Here is an 18247-nt window from a genome sequence, read left to right as displayed (position 1 = left end):
CAGAAAAGAAAAAAATACAGGATTTCTTTTTACCGCAAGAATAAACTAGGCATCGCCGAACGCTCATTCTCCGGCCATAGGTAGCGCTAGAGGTACAACCAGATGTCAAAGTTTCAGCCCAATACGATACCTTCTTCAAAAATTATCAGCGATTTTCTGAAAAGTTCAATGGGAAAATAGCGGCCGACGGAGTTTTCGAATACATATGGGGCTCTATGGGCACCAGAAACGAAAAACCGGCAAAAATGGGCTCCATTTTTCCCATTGGAATTTTCAGAAAATCACTTATAACTTTTGAATAAGGTGTCCGTTCGGGATGAAACTTTGGCATCTGGTTGTGACCTAACGCTGCCTTTGGGCGGAGAATGAGCGTTAGGCAATGCGTAGTTCATTTTTGCGGTAAAAAAAACAACTCTGCAAATTGTTTTTGTGACATCCTTTGCCAGTCTTAATTTGGTGATTCATGCGCGCAAGTAGTGGTGTGCAAAAATGAAAACGATGAAAACGGGTAGGCTTTGACGTTGCATAAAATATAGTGTGAGCACGCACATGATACGCTGATTTAAAATGAAACAGCCCTACGTTTTACACTAGCGTTGAGCGTGTCGAAAGTTAAGGGTGCATCAAAAGCTAAAGCTTGTACACATATACTGCTCAGGCCATTGTGTTTGAATGCTCAGAGTAATTTATTACCCTCAGATTTGGTGTAAGTTGTCTCCTGATTGCTTACAGCAGAAAGAAGAAGACATTCTAACTCTGGATTGGTAGAAAAGCTCCACCTGCTGACGGCCACCAATCATCTCGGCGCCGATTATATATTCACTGCATGCCAAGGGTCGCGTGCTAAGAACGAGTTTTTCCCACGTGATTTCATACGATCGCAATTGTTCTTGACAAACAACAATGTTTAGTCAGGCAAGTGGTGATATGTGAAGCTTAGAATATTTTCTATTGATTGTGGCACACGTGGCAAGTTGCATAATTTTTTTTTCTAGAATTCCCGAAAAAGAATGCTCTTGGGTTACCTTGGTCTCTAATCATTCATCATAAAAGAGCACGAACTGAATCGCTGTTTGAAACGAAAACAATAATGATAAACAAGCGTGTAATCACGCGAACACTGAGGGCATTGCACATACACAGAAGGTAAGCTTTGTCTCACTAAATACATTACCAATAAGATATTTGGTTTTATCCTGCGAGCGAAGCGGAACATACAAGTGCGAGCATACTGTCCTCAACTACACTTCCAGTGAACAAGCGCACCATCCAAAGCACCGAGCTCGCTTTTATAGCGTTTGGTGCGCTCAACGATCCCCACTGGAACAAGCGCGCCATCCAAAGCACCCAGCTCGCTTTTATAGCGTTTGGGGCGCTCAAACCTTTGAAAACACAATTATAATCAATTCTCTTATTTCAATTATTTTTATTAAGTGCGCCTATGCGTGTTTTCTTTCTTTTTTTTTTTTTACTTTTACATTCACGTGCCATTTTCTTAGTTATATATTATTTTCCCAGAAGTCTGACAACTATAGTCTGTTTCATTATAAGTAAGAGCCACATAATCAAAGATGTAGACAGAAAATTAAAAATAAAAAAGAACGCGAACACACAATAAAAATGCGATGTAACGGCGCATTCAAAATTAGTCGTTAGTTTTTTTAGAGAGCAGCAATTTCGTAGGACGACATTGTTACCCGATGAAGGTTATAAAAAGTGCAGTGCAACTGCTAGCTCGGGGTCTTTAACGTGCATTACGCGTATATGTGATACACGATCGCATGACGGTAGGATGCAGATGGGCGACTGAACCCAGGGTCCCTGCTAAAGCCCCTTGATAAAGGCGTTTTTTACAAGTACACTGTTAGCGAAAATGTAATATTTCGCCTGTTTACACCCCATTTTCACTCGTTAGCATATTTTTACACGCTCTGCTAGTGATAAATCGTCAAAAAATTACTTGGGGTAGTAAAAATTGGTGTTTCGGTTTCGGTTTACACGACTAGGCGTGTAAGCAACACTGAAAACACCCCAGCCCAACCACGTGAGCCCAACACCCCAAGACGTCGAGCGCCATGTTGCTTCTGCCTTGAAGCGGTACGGCGGACGTAGCAGCCGAAGGTGAGTGTTTGATTTTTTTTATCAAGTTTGTATAGAATGTAGCACGTCTCAGATTTTTATTACATGACATTCAAGAACGTTAGATTTGCTTTGACCAAGCCGGCTCAGGCGTTAAGCCCGATTCACACAACCGGCGTTTAGCCACCCCGTCGATTGGAAACGACTCGACTGCTCGCCGGTTCTTTTGCGCGAGCTTTCGCTCGGGCGCTGGGAACCCTATGAACTGTGGTGCTTAAAGCTAGCACAATTAGGCACGGCTAGCGTCCCGGTGGAAGCTGCAGAGAGCGGAAACCGAAGACACCGTCGCATAAGAGTGGCGAAGCCGCGATCCTGCGCTGATCGTTGTCCCGCCGCTCTCTCCGGCAATATCGACACTTCGCTGCTGGGTGTCTCGTATTTCGACGTTTTAGAGAAACTTGGCATTGGCAAGCGCGAGGAGTCTCTATATCGTTTTCTCCGTCGCCTGCGTGGAGGAAACACGGTGGCGATAGAAACATATGCTCATGCAGTCGGTCAACTTAGACAATCCCCCTGTTCCCTCAATCCTATCGCATTCTTTGACTGCGTTTGTGACAACAACGTTTCCCCAGTGTGAAAGCTTTTAGTCACAACGGGCTACAAACTGGGTTGTGCATTGCATGTAGCCCTGAGGGAATTCTTCGCCGGAGACACCAGCACATTAGTTTCATTGGTAAGGTGACCGGCCACTAACGTGTTTGGCAAATGAAGCGATCACGGGTAAGTAGAAATGCAAACAATGTTGAATGAATATTAAGGTGGTTGTAGCCAGAGCCTGCCAGTTGAAATCAACCTTTAACAATATAGTCTGCGGTAACTTCTTTTTGCACTTAGGATTGCAATTTAAAACACAAAGCCACTCCACATAGCTGTCGAAAATCGTGTAAACAACAGCAGTCATCGTCCCCGGTTCGGATGAGCGAAGCCTTAGCTTGATGAAAAGAATGGCGGTCTATAATTCTTGGTTGTTTCAATCACAACCTCACACAGCTGAACAGACAAACAAATCAAGGAAATATATCCCGCGCTGGCTTGCAAATCACAGCACACAAGCAGGGTACGTAGCAGAGCAGAAAACACTGGCAATGAGCACACGGAGGCATGCAGCTTCCTTTCTTTTTCCCTCGGCGAATGATTGGTTTGCTGCAGCATTCCGTAAGCATGTCGACATTCAAAAGTTGAGCCTGATCTGTCTTGCAGTGCCTTGCGGAACGGCAAGTATCGCCCACCATTCCACAAGGCACTGCAGGACTCGCAAATGTGTGAACAGTGCTTTGCAATAAAGGCCATGATCGGGCAGCAGGTGCCCATCTAAAGACATTTAATATTGATTGGCATTGAACTAACCTTTGGGCTTCATCACGTAGCAAGCATGGGTGAGGTATAATTCAAGAACATTTAATGTTAATACGTTGTGGTGCTTTCCCATATGTTTCGGTGTCACGGAGTGGGGTTCAAATTAATAAAAATAATTCAATGATCCACTCTGAGAATAAACGAGAAATTACGGGAAAAGAACAAGAGAGCTAAGTTCGACCATTGACTAGCGCTAGGTCCACGCCTGGTGTATAATCAGTAGAGAAAGATGATGACACAGGGAGGATAAGCAAACAAAAGATTAGATTTAATAAAGTGAAAAACTAAGCTGTACACGGCAATAGAGCACTCAACACAAACCACACTCCAGCTCAAAGCTATGGAGCCCTGCGAGCCAGAAACTAATACTAAAAAGACTCGACGCTCATAAAACCGGAATGAGCCAACAAAACAGTGACGAAAACCCGACACTAACAACGAGAGCAAACCGAGATGGAGCTCGAACGTTACCGCTACACACATGGGATAATCCCCCAAAACAGTCGCGACAGAAAGTAGCACTGTGTAAAAATCTTCCCAGCATTCAACAATTCGTACTTCAGAGCCAGAGAATGCAGTAGACAAGTCCTAGAAAACCAGGCTTAGCTTTCTGGTAGGTGCCGAGTCCAGTGCAGTCCGTAGTCTGGAGTTGTCGGCCGAAGAACGGCGTCTCGAAGTCCAGCGGTCCAATTAGAGGCTTGATGAGGTCGACACCGCGCACCACACAGCCACACACGCTTCAGCACAACAAACTCAAAAACTTGTCCGACAGGCAGGGCAGAAGCCAAAAATTACACGTTCCATGACTCATCTGCAGGGAGTAACCGCGTTGAGTAGCGACCCGGCCAGCTCTGGGGTTGGACTACCTTCTTTGTTCCCGAACCCCCTTTTATAGGCTCGTCTACCGACCAACCTCCTGTTTCCCCGCCTTTCGGGTCAGTCAACTTTCAAGAAAAACAAAGCTACACAGCAACGACCCAAATGGCAAAACCTATTACATTTTTCAGACAACCAAACATATGTGCCCATCCATTCCCCCGTACGAGTCCAAAAACATCAATTATCTCCGATATATAGAACACGACAGGCGGCAGACTGAGCAAAGCCGCCGCCTTCAAAAAGCGTGCTAGCCAGCGTAAACATCTTTGTATCCCGGCGGCGCCCCTGCATGTCAAATCGGCACCATACGCGAGCCAGCATACGCACCCCTCCATCCGCGAGGTCAAAGCCACAAACTGTGACCTGGGATGATCTACGTCGCCCGTTAACAAAAACCCATTCCGCAAACGAGCAAATTCGTTGGGGACTTAGAAAGGAACTACGACGGGACGAACTGAGATTAAAAGTGGCACCACACTCCCCCTTTTTGACCGTACCAAAACTTAAAGTGGTCCAAATAAAGATCATAAAAGTATTTAAAAAAATGAAGAGAAGCCTGAATTTGTGACACCCGGTTTCTCCATCCTGTGTTTTTTTTTTGTGCTTTTTCTATTACGAAGCGAGACATTATTCCAGCCGTAGGCACCAGATGTAATTCCCGTCTGCGATCATAAGATTATAGGATCCTAACTGCCGGCAGCTAAGTGTCAATTACATCCGGCTTGTGCATACAGTGCAACATCTTTTGCTATTCAGCCGATCATCACTTTACAGCCTGGGTATCTGTTCTTGTAAACGACAGTAGTGCTACATGTTAAACGGCTCTAAAGCGATAGAGCAAACTTCGCATCTCATTATCTTTTAGCTGAATAAACTGTTTGTTTGGTTATGCTTGTTATCCAATTTTTGTTTTAAATTTAATTTTCTCATATAAACACCTTACATTATAGAAAAAAAAATTTTATAGTACGGAGGTGTCCATATTAAGAAGACATGACTGTATCATCTTTGAAACTAGTTTGCCACAACCAGTGTTATAATATGTATTGATTTTTTATGCAGTGCCTGCCTTTCCTTGCCCCTTGTGAGGACGACTGAGAAAGCGACTTTGCGCCACAACGACGGATGGCAAGTGTCCCAAGTGTTGTCACCTATAGTGGTCATGTGCTATGTGTTCGCAGCATTGTAAGCCGACCGTGGAGCACTTTCAAAAGGGAACTTTCGCCATGTGCACAGTATGGCCGTGTACAATACGGGGCACGTACAGTCAGAAGAATTATGAGAGGGAACATGCGGGCGCGTGTCACTTGGTACTGGCAGAGCAGCCTAGCAAGTGTCATGCTTGTGCACTGAGGGGCCCTGGTTTGAAGAGCCGAGGCAGAAGTTTCAGCGGCGGTGTCACCGCCCTGGCGGCTTGTCGCCGAAGCAGAAACGGGGTTAGCTAGCTTTGCTCGTGGCTGGCTTTGTGTAGTGTGTGTAAACCGGGAACGTAGGCTTATGAACTTCGGCAACAAGAATACTACACGGCTTTGGTGTTTTGGTACGAGCAACAAACGTGACACTATCTGCTACGACTAGCTACGACCACCCACCGCAGCGGTGAAGGCATCGAAGAAGCAGAACCTGTGTATTACGCCGTTGCCGTAACCCAACAGTGCTCATTTGTCATGGAGGGCTTTCCGCCCAGAGACTTTGCTCGTCACTGAGTGTTATTTCCCGTGTTTCTCTTTGTGTGCTCAGTGGCTGGACGGGCCTCATACAGCAGTTCTTCAGGCTCAAAGGTGACTAAAAGTTGAGGGTGGATGGACTTGCAGCAATCCCCTCGGTTGGTGCGTGTGACAGAACCTTTGTACGGCATCATCGGGAGGATGCTGTTGTGAGTTAGCAAGTTGTCCAGTTGTATGTTCATTATGCTAATATTTGAAAAAGCTTGTTTAAAAGGATGCTGGACCAAAATTTGGATTTCATAAAATAAGGTCGCGGAAGCTTTGAATGGGAGCTCTACAAACTCCGAAACATCACTCATACATTAATATCGCAAACGGATGGCCGTATTCTTGGAAAGGAAAGGGCACAATCAAACAAGAAATGTGACATCATACTTCTGGTACACTTTAGAATGAGGGGAAGCGGCCTCGCTTCTTTCATTCCCGCTTCGGTTCACCTGCTTAAAGGCCGCCCTGCAAGCAGAGAGAAGGAACCCGACCCTCACTTTCCTTCTCGCCACTGTGAAAGGACGAAATAGCCTCTCGTTTCCTCCTCGCCGTTTTCCGTTTTTTTTTTTTCTTTTTTTGCTAACTGCTTGTTTTTTTTTTTTTTTTTTTTTTACAAGTTTGGGGTGGAGGAAATGAAAGCTTCGAGGATTTGAAAAGATTATCCAGAAGCCAGCCGGCACACCTGCGACAAGGAGCTGAACCAACCGAGTAACTGTTTTGAGCGAGCTTGGCACTTGCTCTTCCCAACGAGTTGCATTGGCTCTTTTTTAGCATTGGTTTGGAAGACGATTCTTTGCTGTTGTGAGAGCACAAATACCTCGTTCTGCTAAAAGAAGTAGTCATTAAAGTATCAATTTTAATATAAATATCTGATCTGGCATATTTCGTTGTCGGATTCATGGTGACAACGGGAAGTACGAGCGGCGTTTTCTGTATATCAGGGATGGCACTCCATAGACCAGTGGTTCTGAATCATTATGGTTCGTAAACCGCCAGAGGTGACGGAGGACCCCATCCGTAGTGGGTCTAGCAGTTTTCGGCGTGGAGCGTTTTGCTGTAGGGCATTTCGGTGCGGACGTTTCGGTGCACGGACGTTTCAGTGTACGGACTTTTTGCTGCAAAGACTTTTTGGTGTGGGACTTTTCGGTGCGCGGATATTTCGGTGCACGGACATTTTGATACATGGACATTCGACGCTATGGTTTGCTCTCCGGTATCTCTTTTCCAACGTACGCAGACACGCTTCACATCGTGTTTGCGCGTTGAGTTGATAGAGATAGTCTCCTCTATAAGGTTTTTGCTTTATTATTGGTCATACGTGTAGGAAAGGACCCAAACAGCAAGACGTTTGAGGCTGTTTGTGTATTCAGAACAATTTTGAATATCTTCAAATGCGCCGCCTCCGCGTAATCGCACAGCTTCGATTGTTAATAATAAATTGTGATAACCTCGCACGACAAAAAAAACAATGTAATTATCACTTGTAACTCATTAGGGAATAAAGGAGGCGTGTGCGGGTACAAGATAAGTGTAATAAAATCAAATATCGATTTGAATCAAGTAAAACAAGTGGAATTTGGTGAATGCTAAATCTATTTTATTTGGTATCAAATGTTTGCTCATTCTCGTACGAAAAAAACAAAACAAAAAAAAAACAGTGACCATGCACAGAGCATACACAGCGTATGATCTGTGGTCAATGTCTCCTTCCATGCCGTAATGATGTCGCCGGACGTAAAGAACTGCCTTACAATCCTGCTTATTCAGGGCAATTTTTTTTTTTTTTAACGACTAGACATTTTTCTACAAAAGACGTTCGAGTTACGCAATTTCGGTTTGTGCCTTATCTGTAGTCATCAAAAACACCAAATCATTCATTTTTAAAGAGATGTAGTGCACGTGAAATGGTTCACGGCGTCCTAAAAAGCCTAGTAAAACATATAAAATAGCGCAACAGAAACAAGGACAAGAAGTAAACAGGACAGGCGCTAACTTTCAACTAGTTTTATTCTGGAAAATCGAACACATATATATGTGTTCGATTTTCCAGAATAAAACTAGTTGAAAGTTAGCGCCTGTCCTGTTTACTTCTTGTCCTTGTTTCTGTTGCGCTATTTTATATGTTTTACTAAGATGAACCAACTAGCCCAACAACGTACCTTACTAAAAAGCCTAATTTGGACGCGAATCGTGTTACCGCAATCTTTTCGGCCGCCGCACTCCTCGCCCCTTCTACAGTGGCGTTGTCTCAGCGATGCGCATGATTTGCCGTTTTGGCTTCATGGCGTTAGGCTGTGCCACGCGGAGATGGAGCCCACATAAAATCAGAACTATATTTTCGCGCCCAAATTAGGACGACGCCCTATCAAGACGCCGTATAACAGTGTACGCGCTTTACATCTTTTTAAGGATGGACGGTTTGGTGGCTCGCGATTACGGCCAACAACTTTCTAAATACACGATGTCGTTTTTCTTTTCTAACTAAAAGGTTAATTAGCGAATTTTAGGCAATCGATCGGTTTTAGTTGCGTTCTTTATTGAACCTAATCCTCGCCTGGCCGTATAGCTCACCTACACAAATCGCAATGGCGCTAATTTTCACTGGACAATTTGGTGGCTTTCGATAATGCCCAACAACTTTATGAATCAACTATCCCGTTTTCTTTTATATTCAAAAAGTTAATTAACAAATGTTAGGTAACCAGTCGGTTTTTGTTGCGTTCTTTCTTGAACCCAATCTTCACCTGGCCGTGTAGCTCACATCCACAAAACGTTAATTTGCATGTTTTTTTCTAATATCTTGTAGGTGAAAAAAAAAGAAAGAAAATCAACGCTGTATATAAAACAGAGGGCAGTTCTTTTCTGATATAAATAAAGCGTGAAGCACGTGCCTTGCATGCATCTCTCTTTTTTTTCCCGGCCTCTAAAAACAAATTTCTGGACATTCGAAATTGAGTTTAGGATGGGGCGGGCGCTTTATCACAAGGTATTTTGTCATGTTTCATAAGCTTTGTTACAGGTCAGAAGGAAGCCACGGCAGTCGTATCACGTTGCAAACAGCTAATTGGGGTGTTTCTCAAGGAGCTCTAGGACTTTCCAATTAACATTTCGGTTCTTAATACATTTAAAAAAGTTTGGTACTTAGTCCTAAACATTTAATTTATGAGGCATAATTAAAAATACTGCAACTCTCGCAAGACGTCTGCCCAAAACATAAAGTTCGTTTCATTGGCGTAAAGTGGCTGCGCTCTAATTTCGCGTTACAGAGATTTGCAAGCGTCTTTCATTTTTATGCTTGGTTTTTAAAGATTCGTGAAAAGCATTCTCGAACTTATCTGTCAAGCCGCGTACGCGGACAGCGCGGCCTCCTCGGCAAGTTGTTCGAAGACGACAATGAATAAAAGGTACGATCAAAGTCTTAATTCCTGAAGAAAGCGCGAGTTTAAAATAATTCTAGGAGCGTCAGTTGATTTTATTTCTACTAAATTCAAATTTCAACACTCGTCGCAGGCAGCATGAAAAAAAGCACTGCACTCTTGGCGCAAACCAGTGCCCAGCCAACGGTCCTACACTCAAACACGCATCACAACCCGACCTGTTTGAAAAATAAATAATTTCCAGTACCTTGGTACAAAAGGCAACTTTTCTACTGAGCGTGATATTTTGTGGACCCAAAAGTCCTGTGGCCGAGATTTGGTAGTTCATAGCTTCAGGGAGACGAAGAATGACGGATGCATTATTTCCCGCGGAAGTACTGTTTTGACGTTGAATTCCACATAAAATTGTATTTGCACCCATTGGGTGGCACGATACCGATCATGCTTGATTACTTTTCTTTTAGAGACAACATAACAGGCATAATCTACAGATATTGCAGAATTTATTTTAATTCGCGTACAGCGCGAAAGACAAGTATGGACTAAAGACTACAATAGAGCTCTGCATTTTGTACTGCATTTATTTCTGTACTTGTGGACAGTTAGTCCGCATGACTATATTCAAAAATTGCAAAATCGTTTAAACCTACCCCTTTTTATAGTTTTTTTTTTAGATGAATTGTAGCGAATCCCGTCTGGGGTTCGGGTAAAGATCTCGCACGTGTTCAAGGACGCATTTCGGCATGATTTCCCGCTTGGTGACAACGTTGAGCTGGCCGCTGTTCCGCTTCTTTTCAAACTAGGACGGGCAACGCCAGATGCCTAAATTAGCCAAGCAGCCCCAAAACTTGCGGTAGTACACTTTCCGAACACCTGGGTTTTTTTTGGAGATGGTCGCTGGCCTTCGCCCACCCTGACAGAGCCCCGAACAATTATGATGCAAGGGCTGCAGAGGCTATCTGCGCATTCCATTTCTTAATCAGCGAACAAATCGGAACAGAAGAGAATGAAAACTTCGTAATACCTCCTGTCTTTTAATAAATGGCATAAGATGCTACTATTGCTAGTTGCACTATTTTACGTGAAGAAAATTGTGATATTGCGGTTCAATCTCCGTGTTTCCCGTTCTCTTTGCTGATACGCAAGATATTGGTCGGCTGTCGGGTTTTCAGTTACATTTGTTGACAGAAACTAAATGCACCTTTGGCCACGAAGAATTTTTTTTCAAAGGTATGAAATATACCATAAACCGTTTCACTTTTTATGGAAGTTTGTTTTTACTCTTCTTAGTAGCTTCAACGAGGCGGCCGTCACTCTAGAAAACACCAGTAGTGCGAACCTATATATTATGCCCCAGAAATGGTCAGACTGTGTCCCTCTGACTGCAATATCTTTGATTTGTAGTTACTCATGATTATTACTTTGTAAAAAAACAGAAAAACAAAAACACAATAGTGATACAATCACTCTTCAGTGTGCCGTTGTTAGAACGACCAATATTAAACTCTCTGGGTAGAGCTCAAAGTTCAGATAAAAATACCCATCTTTTTTTCCTTCTGCTGTGATGTTCAAGTTCCGTTCACTCGAGAAAAAATATACCACCGTATACGGTGTTGTAGCGTATGTGGCCGCACGCGGAAGTATCTGAATGTAAAAGAACTTGTTGTTGGGCTAGTTGGTGTTGACTATCTGAGTGTGTTTTAGAGCTGCAGACAAAGAGTAGAAAAAAAAAAGAGAAAAAAAAAGGAGAAAAGCGAGCCAGCCCGAACCCTTCCGAGCTCATGTCCAGGCTGCCTAACTAATCCCTGATGTTTGGGATTGAAGCAGAGAACCTTGAAGGGATACAGAGATTTTGTCCGGGGGCCGGTAAGCCCATTAGCACTCGTGCGAGAAGGCCAAAAAAAAAAAAAAGCGAGGAGGAAAGGGGAGGAGGAAAAAAAGAAAAGAGGGGGAATTTCTGCCACGCTGAAGAAAATTTTGAGCGCCCGCCTTTAAGGGGATGAAGCCTAGAGGAGAGGGAATGAGAATCGCGACATCACATGTCTCGTCGGCCTTGTTGAATCCCACATGTTTCCAAAAATACGGCCATCCGTTAGAAATAATGCTGTATGTGTGATGTTTTGGGGGTTTTGCAGCGTCCCGCGTACCGCCCCAGTGTTGTTTTGCAAGCTTCGAATTTCGGTTAAGCATACCTTTTAATATGAATAATTGTGTCATCAGAATGTTAGAACATGTCAGTTCTACACAGCTACTCTCAAACATTTTCGAGTGGTCTCGCCTGCCAGATTCAAAGGGGGGGGGCAACATGTACATGTTTTTATGTCTACAGCACAAATAGGTCCTATCATGCACTCTAAATAGCTGTCAATCGACAGACTGGGTAAAAGAGTGAGCACAAACAAGTCCAACTACCAACAATGCTGTCCATGGCGAATCTTGAACACCATGTCTTACGTTATGTGACCTCAGCGGTCTTTCTATAGTTCTTTTCATTGTTGCCGGTAGAGCAGCTACCGATAAGGGGGGGTTGCGAGGACGTCAACTTTGAAATGCAGTTTCTTCACATAATGTTTGCACTTTGGGAAGTTTCTACACATATACCTTGAAGTCGCTATTGTATGGATGAAACAACTTTGTGAGTGTCTATGAAAACTTGGGCAGGGTTCTCTTTAACGTGCCTGACTTACAACAAGGCTGTCCAACATGAGAAATTTCACTGGTGGGAAGCTTATTTTCATATAAGAATGGTGTACTTCTTCACAGCGCTGTATGTATCCAACAGAAACTCCAGATGTGTTCAATAAAAGTAGCATTTGCTAATATTGTGTTTTCTGTGTATCTGATGCTCTAGGTTGCATTTGTTTTGAACGCTTGCTACGTTTAGGCTATAAAAAATAGTCTAAATTTTATGCCGATAGCTTATTGAAAAAGAAGTGTTCGGTCTGAATAAAAGATTCCAGAAATTACACTAAAATAAATTGCTACTTGGGGTAGCAAAAATGGTGTTTTACAGTCGACTCTCATTATTTCAAACTCCAGGGCCCGTTTGCTCGAAGCGCTAACCGCGGCTGAAGTTAGCCGCAGTACCTAGGAGAGGGATTTTCAAATCACGTGACTGGCTCGGTAGGGATGCGGGGAAGCGTGGCGGTGCCCCGGTGAGTGACCGCCGCACGCTTTGGAACTAATATGTCGTTGTAGCTGCAATACCAGGCGCGTTAGTCAGCAACGAATGGTGCAGGAGGCTTTCGCTTTGCCTTACCTCACTTCATCACAAAGCATGAGCAAGGCTCTTGCCGCATTTTTTAGATAGTCTTTCGACTCTGGCCATTCCTAAGCCTAAATGAATGTGGTAATTGTCGGCTTAGCAACATCTTTGGAAAGCGGATTGTCTTGACTCTATCGGTCGGGTATTGATTGCTCACAAAAGCAAACAGCATCCCTATAGACCTTTTTCTAAATTACCCAAGCATCGAGAAGAACGCTGGAAGTATAATTCTGCGGTCCGCGCGCACTGGCCTTCCTCTTATAAAAGATTCGAAGTAAATAATCATAATAAATATTTGACCAACGCACGTGCAAGACAAAATTTGTTTTAGACTTTTTGCTTTAGAACAGTTACTACTTCAGACGCCAGCACGTGCAACGCGTGTAACTACACTTGTAGCATGCACCTCGGTGCTTGGGAAATTTAGAGAAAGGTCTAATATGGTCTATTGGGACGCTGTCTGCTTTGTGTGCTATTAATACCCGGCCGATTGAGTCAAGGCAATCCACTTTCCAAAGACATTGCCATGCTAACATTTATCGCGTTCATTTAGGCTTAGGAATGGCCAGAATCGAAAGACTATCTAAAAAATGCGGCGAGGTCATATGCTCATGCTTTGCGATTTAAATGAGGTAAGGCAAAGCGAAAGCCTCTGGCACCATTCATTGCTGACTAACGCGCCCAATATTGCAGCTACAACGACATATTAGTTTCAAAGCGAGCGGCGCTCACTCACCGGGGCACCGCCATGTTTCCCTGCATTCCTGCCGAGCCAGTCACGTGATTTCAAAATCCCTCTCCTAGGTACTGCGGTTAACTTTAGCCGCGGTTAGCGCTTGAGCAAACGGGCCCTGGAAGCCACACACTTTAGTTTGAAATATCAGAAGATTGAATTATCAAAATTCATCTAAATATTGTCACGAATAAAAACATACTTCTTTATTAAACTTAAAATCAGTGTGTAATGCGCCGAACTTGTGCTGAGAAACATAAATTAACAAAGACTTTTGATGGTGTCGAAAGGACAACTGCCTCAAGCAGCCAAGCGAAGGTACTTTTGTAAGCGCGTGGGTATCTAGAAGTTTCTGAGCTCGAACAAAAAAAATTTAGAGTCGTCTCATCATTCCAGTTACGCAAACAAAAGAAAGAAGGACATGCGCTGGCGGGGTAAGCGGCATGTGAGTCGATCACGCTGCTGACTCGGCTATTTGCACGTGGCATTACTCCCCTCTTGTGAAAGACTCGTCGTCTTTATGCAACACAAAATTGAATTAACAGCTTAAACAAGACTAGGTCAAAATACAGAGTCTCGTAAATAGCAGATTTTCACAGTCCTACCGAGCATACCTAGTTCAGTTGAGTCGGAAGACGTGAATCGCCTACGGGTCGCAGAGGGCAGCGTGACAATGTTGATGTGCCATTGGCCAACGACTTACAACTTAGGTCTCATGTAGCGAATAACCTTGAGGTCGAAGCACCACTTTAACAGTTCCTTGCTGCGACGATGAATTGGTGTTTAGATTCACAGTGGGTAGCCAGGCTGAAACTGGGCGTCGTGGTGACAAAGATTGTAGCAGTCATCGTCAGGAAGTTGTGGCTTGCATCAAAATGCGACCAAGCTGGCAAACTTCCTCCGTTCGTTGAGCATTCAGATCGCACTTTCTTGTTTTCAGGAAATGCGAAATGAGTAAGGTGGATAAGGTGATAACATGACAGTTGACCAAGAAAGGAGAAAAGACTTGAGACTTTCTCGGACACAGCTGCTTGCCATCTTTATGTGACTAAACCTGAGACGCAGGAGGAGGAAGACACGTAAAGAGGACACACACGGACTGTCCTCGTGCATGCCCTTTTTGTGGGTCTTCTTCCTCCTCTTGTATCTATGTATAGCCATGTTAACTAGTCACTCATTCCTCTATCAGTTTTTGCTATCTTTGCATCTTCTATGCTGCATGCATCCTAGCCCATGCTTTATTTCTTGGCTATACCAGAATGAATGGCACCAGCGGGAGAATGGTGGCCGAGTGAGTGTGTTAACGTGCCGCACCTTGGTGTGCGTGGAGGAATCCTAGGTTCACTCCCCAGCCCTGCCTGTTCGATTGCACCGAGCATCGTACCGTTATGCATTCGTGTACGGTAATCCCTCGTTAGCTCGAACTCGGCTATCTCGAAATATTGGTTAAGTTGGAAGATTTCCTAGCCATAAAATGAACTCACATAGGCACAATTCATTTACTCATTGCTTATCTCAAAAAGGTTTCAGACCCACCTTGGATATCTCGAAATCCTGACAACAAATATTACAAAAAAAAAGAAAAACAGGCAGAGCACAGCAAATAATGACCTGGTGGCCTAAACATTGGTTCTTGAAGGAAACCCACAAACACACAAAAAAGAAAAAAATTGTGCATCATCGCACGTGTGCAACAACGCACAAAGAAAAAGAAAAAGAAAGTCCGTGTCATGAGTGCGGCAACGTGCGCAGGTGCAGCAAAGGCACTTCGCGGAGCAACATGTGCCTCAAGGACATTTGTTGTCTCACTTTCTTTTAATACGAAAGCATTAACCGGGTCTCATGGAGTGAACTGACGTCATCAGCTTTGAAACCACGCCAAACGGCATCTTAAATCCTTTCTCCAAGTGAAGCCAACTCCCAGCTGTGAAACCACGCGAAAAGCTAGCCAGCGGCACCAAAATTCTCCAATCCCAAAAGAGTGAAATAAAGCTGATGGATTTTCGGCTTCAATCCCATTGGCTGGCGTGCGTCGACGAGGCTCCCATTGGCCACTGCATGTCAGTTTCAACGACCGCTCACGCGGCGCTGCGTGTCCGTTAGCGTAGCGTTAACACGGAACGTCCAAGGTCAGCGCGCCCAGGTGAGCGCGTGCTGACCCGCAATGAAAAGTATGCAGCAGACGAAACAAGGGAGCGGACAAGCCGCTTGCATGCTTTGGCATTCGCAACTCATAAGAAGTGATTAGGTATACTTTGAGCCTTTTTCTTTCCCTAATATGGCTTGGTGGTTGGTGCCCCTGTTTCTGTCTCCCTCGCACTCAGCGTTATCTTCCAGCTTTATCCTTTCAATCTTTTTTTTTTTTATTCTTTCAATTTTTTTTGCATTTTGTTTCTTAGTTTTGCTGTCTCTTCTTATTGATTTTTAATATTAATTTTGTTGCATTTTGTTTTGTTCTCCCCACCGCACCTGCACCTGCCGCATGTGTTAGCGCCAAGTCAATTGGCGCGATTGTCGGAAGGGTTCCATTTGCACAATGCACGATCAGTGTAATGAAAATTCGGTACCTCGCTTATCTCGAAACTGCTCTACTCTCGAATTTCTTTCTAGTTTTTATGACTTCGAGTTAATGAGAACTTGCTGTATAACCACCGCGTAATGCACCAAAAAGACCCCAGATTAGCGGCAGTACTGGCTTAATTTATTAGAAACACCAAATGCCTGTCGGGGCTCACTAACTTCCCGCCGTTTAGTATGCAGTCGAGTTCACTTATAACGATATCCAAGTGCCAAGAAAATACCTTCGTTATAACCGATAATTGTTATAAGCGGGTTGAGGAAAAAAAGACAAAAGAGAGATCAAAACATTTTATTTGCAGGCAAGTAAGGTTGTGCAAGTGCAACTACTTGTTTGCAGAAAAGCCATAGTCTGTCAGCTTTGATTGCTTCACGCGAAGCTGGCGCACATCTTTTTCTAGAGCATCTAGGTGCTCCACGTAGCTTAGCAGGAGGTCCTTCGCGAAAACAAAGTCCCTGAGGGACTGTATTATCCGCTGGGCCTCCTGCGATGACAGTACCTGGGTAGGCTCCTCAACCACGTCGTCGGAGTCGTCGGTCTCACCGTTGTCAGCAGCATGTACACGCGCGACGATCGCCTCATCACTGAGGCACTCGGACGTTTCCACAACATCGTCTGCATGAAGGAAGTCGTCCAGACCCGATCTTGCGTAGAATGCGCCGCAGACAGATCGGCCACGACGCCCCGTCCGCAGTGAAATGTAAAACGAAGTCGGAGAAAGATAATCTAAGCAGCGAGCACACAACAGTCGAGTGAGCGAGCGAGTGGCGCCAGTGCGCCGAGTGCGCGTGTGGTGCGACCGGGTGCGCGGACAAGGCCAAAGCGGCGTCTCCGGGAGGGGAGTTCGGAAGGAAAGCTGCTCCTCCTCTTGCTTCCTTCCTAGCAAGCGGCGCAGTCGACTCATTTTCTGAGGGGTGGAAGGGATGCGTGTCGCGGGGCACAGCATGCCGCGGAGAGCCGGCGGTGGCTGGCATTTTCGGCGCACGCTGTAACCAGAATTAATCGCTATATCCGATATCGCAGCCCTGGAGCATCGTAATAAGCGGTTTATTTTACCATTGAAAGCATATAAAAGTGGACGGTGCTATCGTTGTTCATCGTTATAACCGATATATTGTTGTAAACGGTATCGTTATAAGTGGACTCGACTGTACCCTCATGATTTAATATCACTGAACACTTCAGTTAGTTTTGATATGGGGCCTGGAACGGGCCTCCGACTGGTGCGTTTACCGCGTCCTGGAATGTGGTTCCCCAATTCTCGTGTAATGTGGTGGTAGAAGTGCCATGTTGTTGCCGGTGTGGGCTTTGCCGTGGTGTGGGAGCGGAGGGTGGGGCAGCAGAATCCTCTTCCGCTGCAGTTCACTCTGCAGCAAGACGGTCCACGCAAACAAAAACGGACTTGAGATGGGACGCGATGACGACAATGGTCCTCGCATCCTGTCCCCTTTCCCGCCTGCATTAAATACTCCTTTCCCAGAACCATAACAGAATGGAACAACCTACCTCATCACCTATTTATATCTGACAATGTTTTGGAGTCGATTGAGCATTTGTTTGATGTGTAACTCTTTGCATTGTGTTTCATTTTCCTGTTCCCCACTACCGCCACCCCTCCCAACTTTGTTGTGAGCTATTACATATGCTTTATTTAAATTTTTGCATAATTTTCCCCTGTTCCCCTCTCCCATTTTACGGATTACCTGGTGTTGCACTTTTTTGACTCCACTTTTGTAACCCCCAATCCTGCTTGGGCCGCAATTGGCCTGCAGTATTCCTAAATAAATAAATAAATAATAAATTTCTAGGACTAACAGCTGGGATAGCAACGCAGCATGATGGTATGCCAGTTCCTGCGATGCTGTCAGTTGCCGGTTCGGTACCGCTTTTGATGCATGGGTGGAATGGGACGCTAAACGCGCCAGTCAAACACTTGTTCCAGGCACTGTAGCTTCAGTCAACAAAGGGACTCGAGTGTTCCATGGGTTCTTTATTTGGCGGTTGTCCTTTTGCAGCCTGTGACTGCCACCCGTCGGCGTCCCTAGGCGCTTCGTGCGACGCGGAGAGCGGGCAGTGCACCTGCCGGAACAGCTACGGCGGCCGTCAGTGCCTCCACTGCCAAGTGGGCTTCTACGACTACCCCACCTGCAAACGTGAGTCTGCTCATTTTTGCTTTATGTTGTCTCGGTCGATCGAATGGTTGCC

General features: G+C 44.7%; 1 protein-coding gene across 1 annotated transcript in view; it reads left to right on the top strand.

Annotated features, from left to right (window-relative positions):
• Nucleotides 1-5468: 5468 nt before the first annotated feature.
• Nucleotides 5469-18247, top strand: part of LOC120844583 (laminin subunit alpha-like) — a gene marked incomplete at its 5' end in the record, with an annotated part of 57832 nt that continues 45053 nt past the window's right edge. The window contains 2 exons of the mRNA XM_042287885.1: nucleotides 5469-5502; nucleotides 18058-18195. Of these exons, the coding sequence (XP_042143819.1) occupies nucleotides 5469-5502; nucleotides 18058-18195 (172 nt within the window). The remainder of the gene's footprint in view (nucleotides 5503-18057; nucleotides 18196-18247) is intronic.

Source organism: Ixodes scapularis, unplaced genomic scaffold (genome assembly GCF_016920785.2).
Source record: "Ixodes scapularis isolate PalLabHiFi unplaced genomic scaffold, ASM1692078v2 ptg000597l_1___fragment_1__unscaffolded, whole genome shotgun sequence".
NCBI lineage: Eukaryota > Metazoa > Arthropoda > Arachnida > Ixodida > Ixodidae > Ixodes > Ixodes scapularis.
This window is presented reverse-complemented; position numbering and strand designations above follow the sequence as displayed.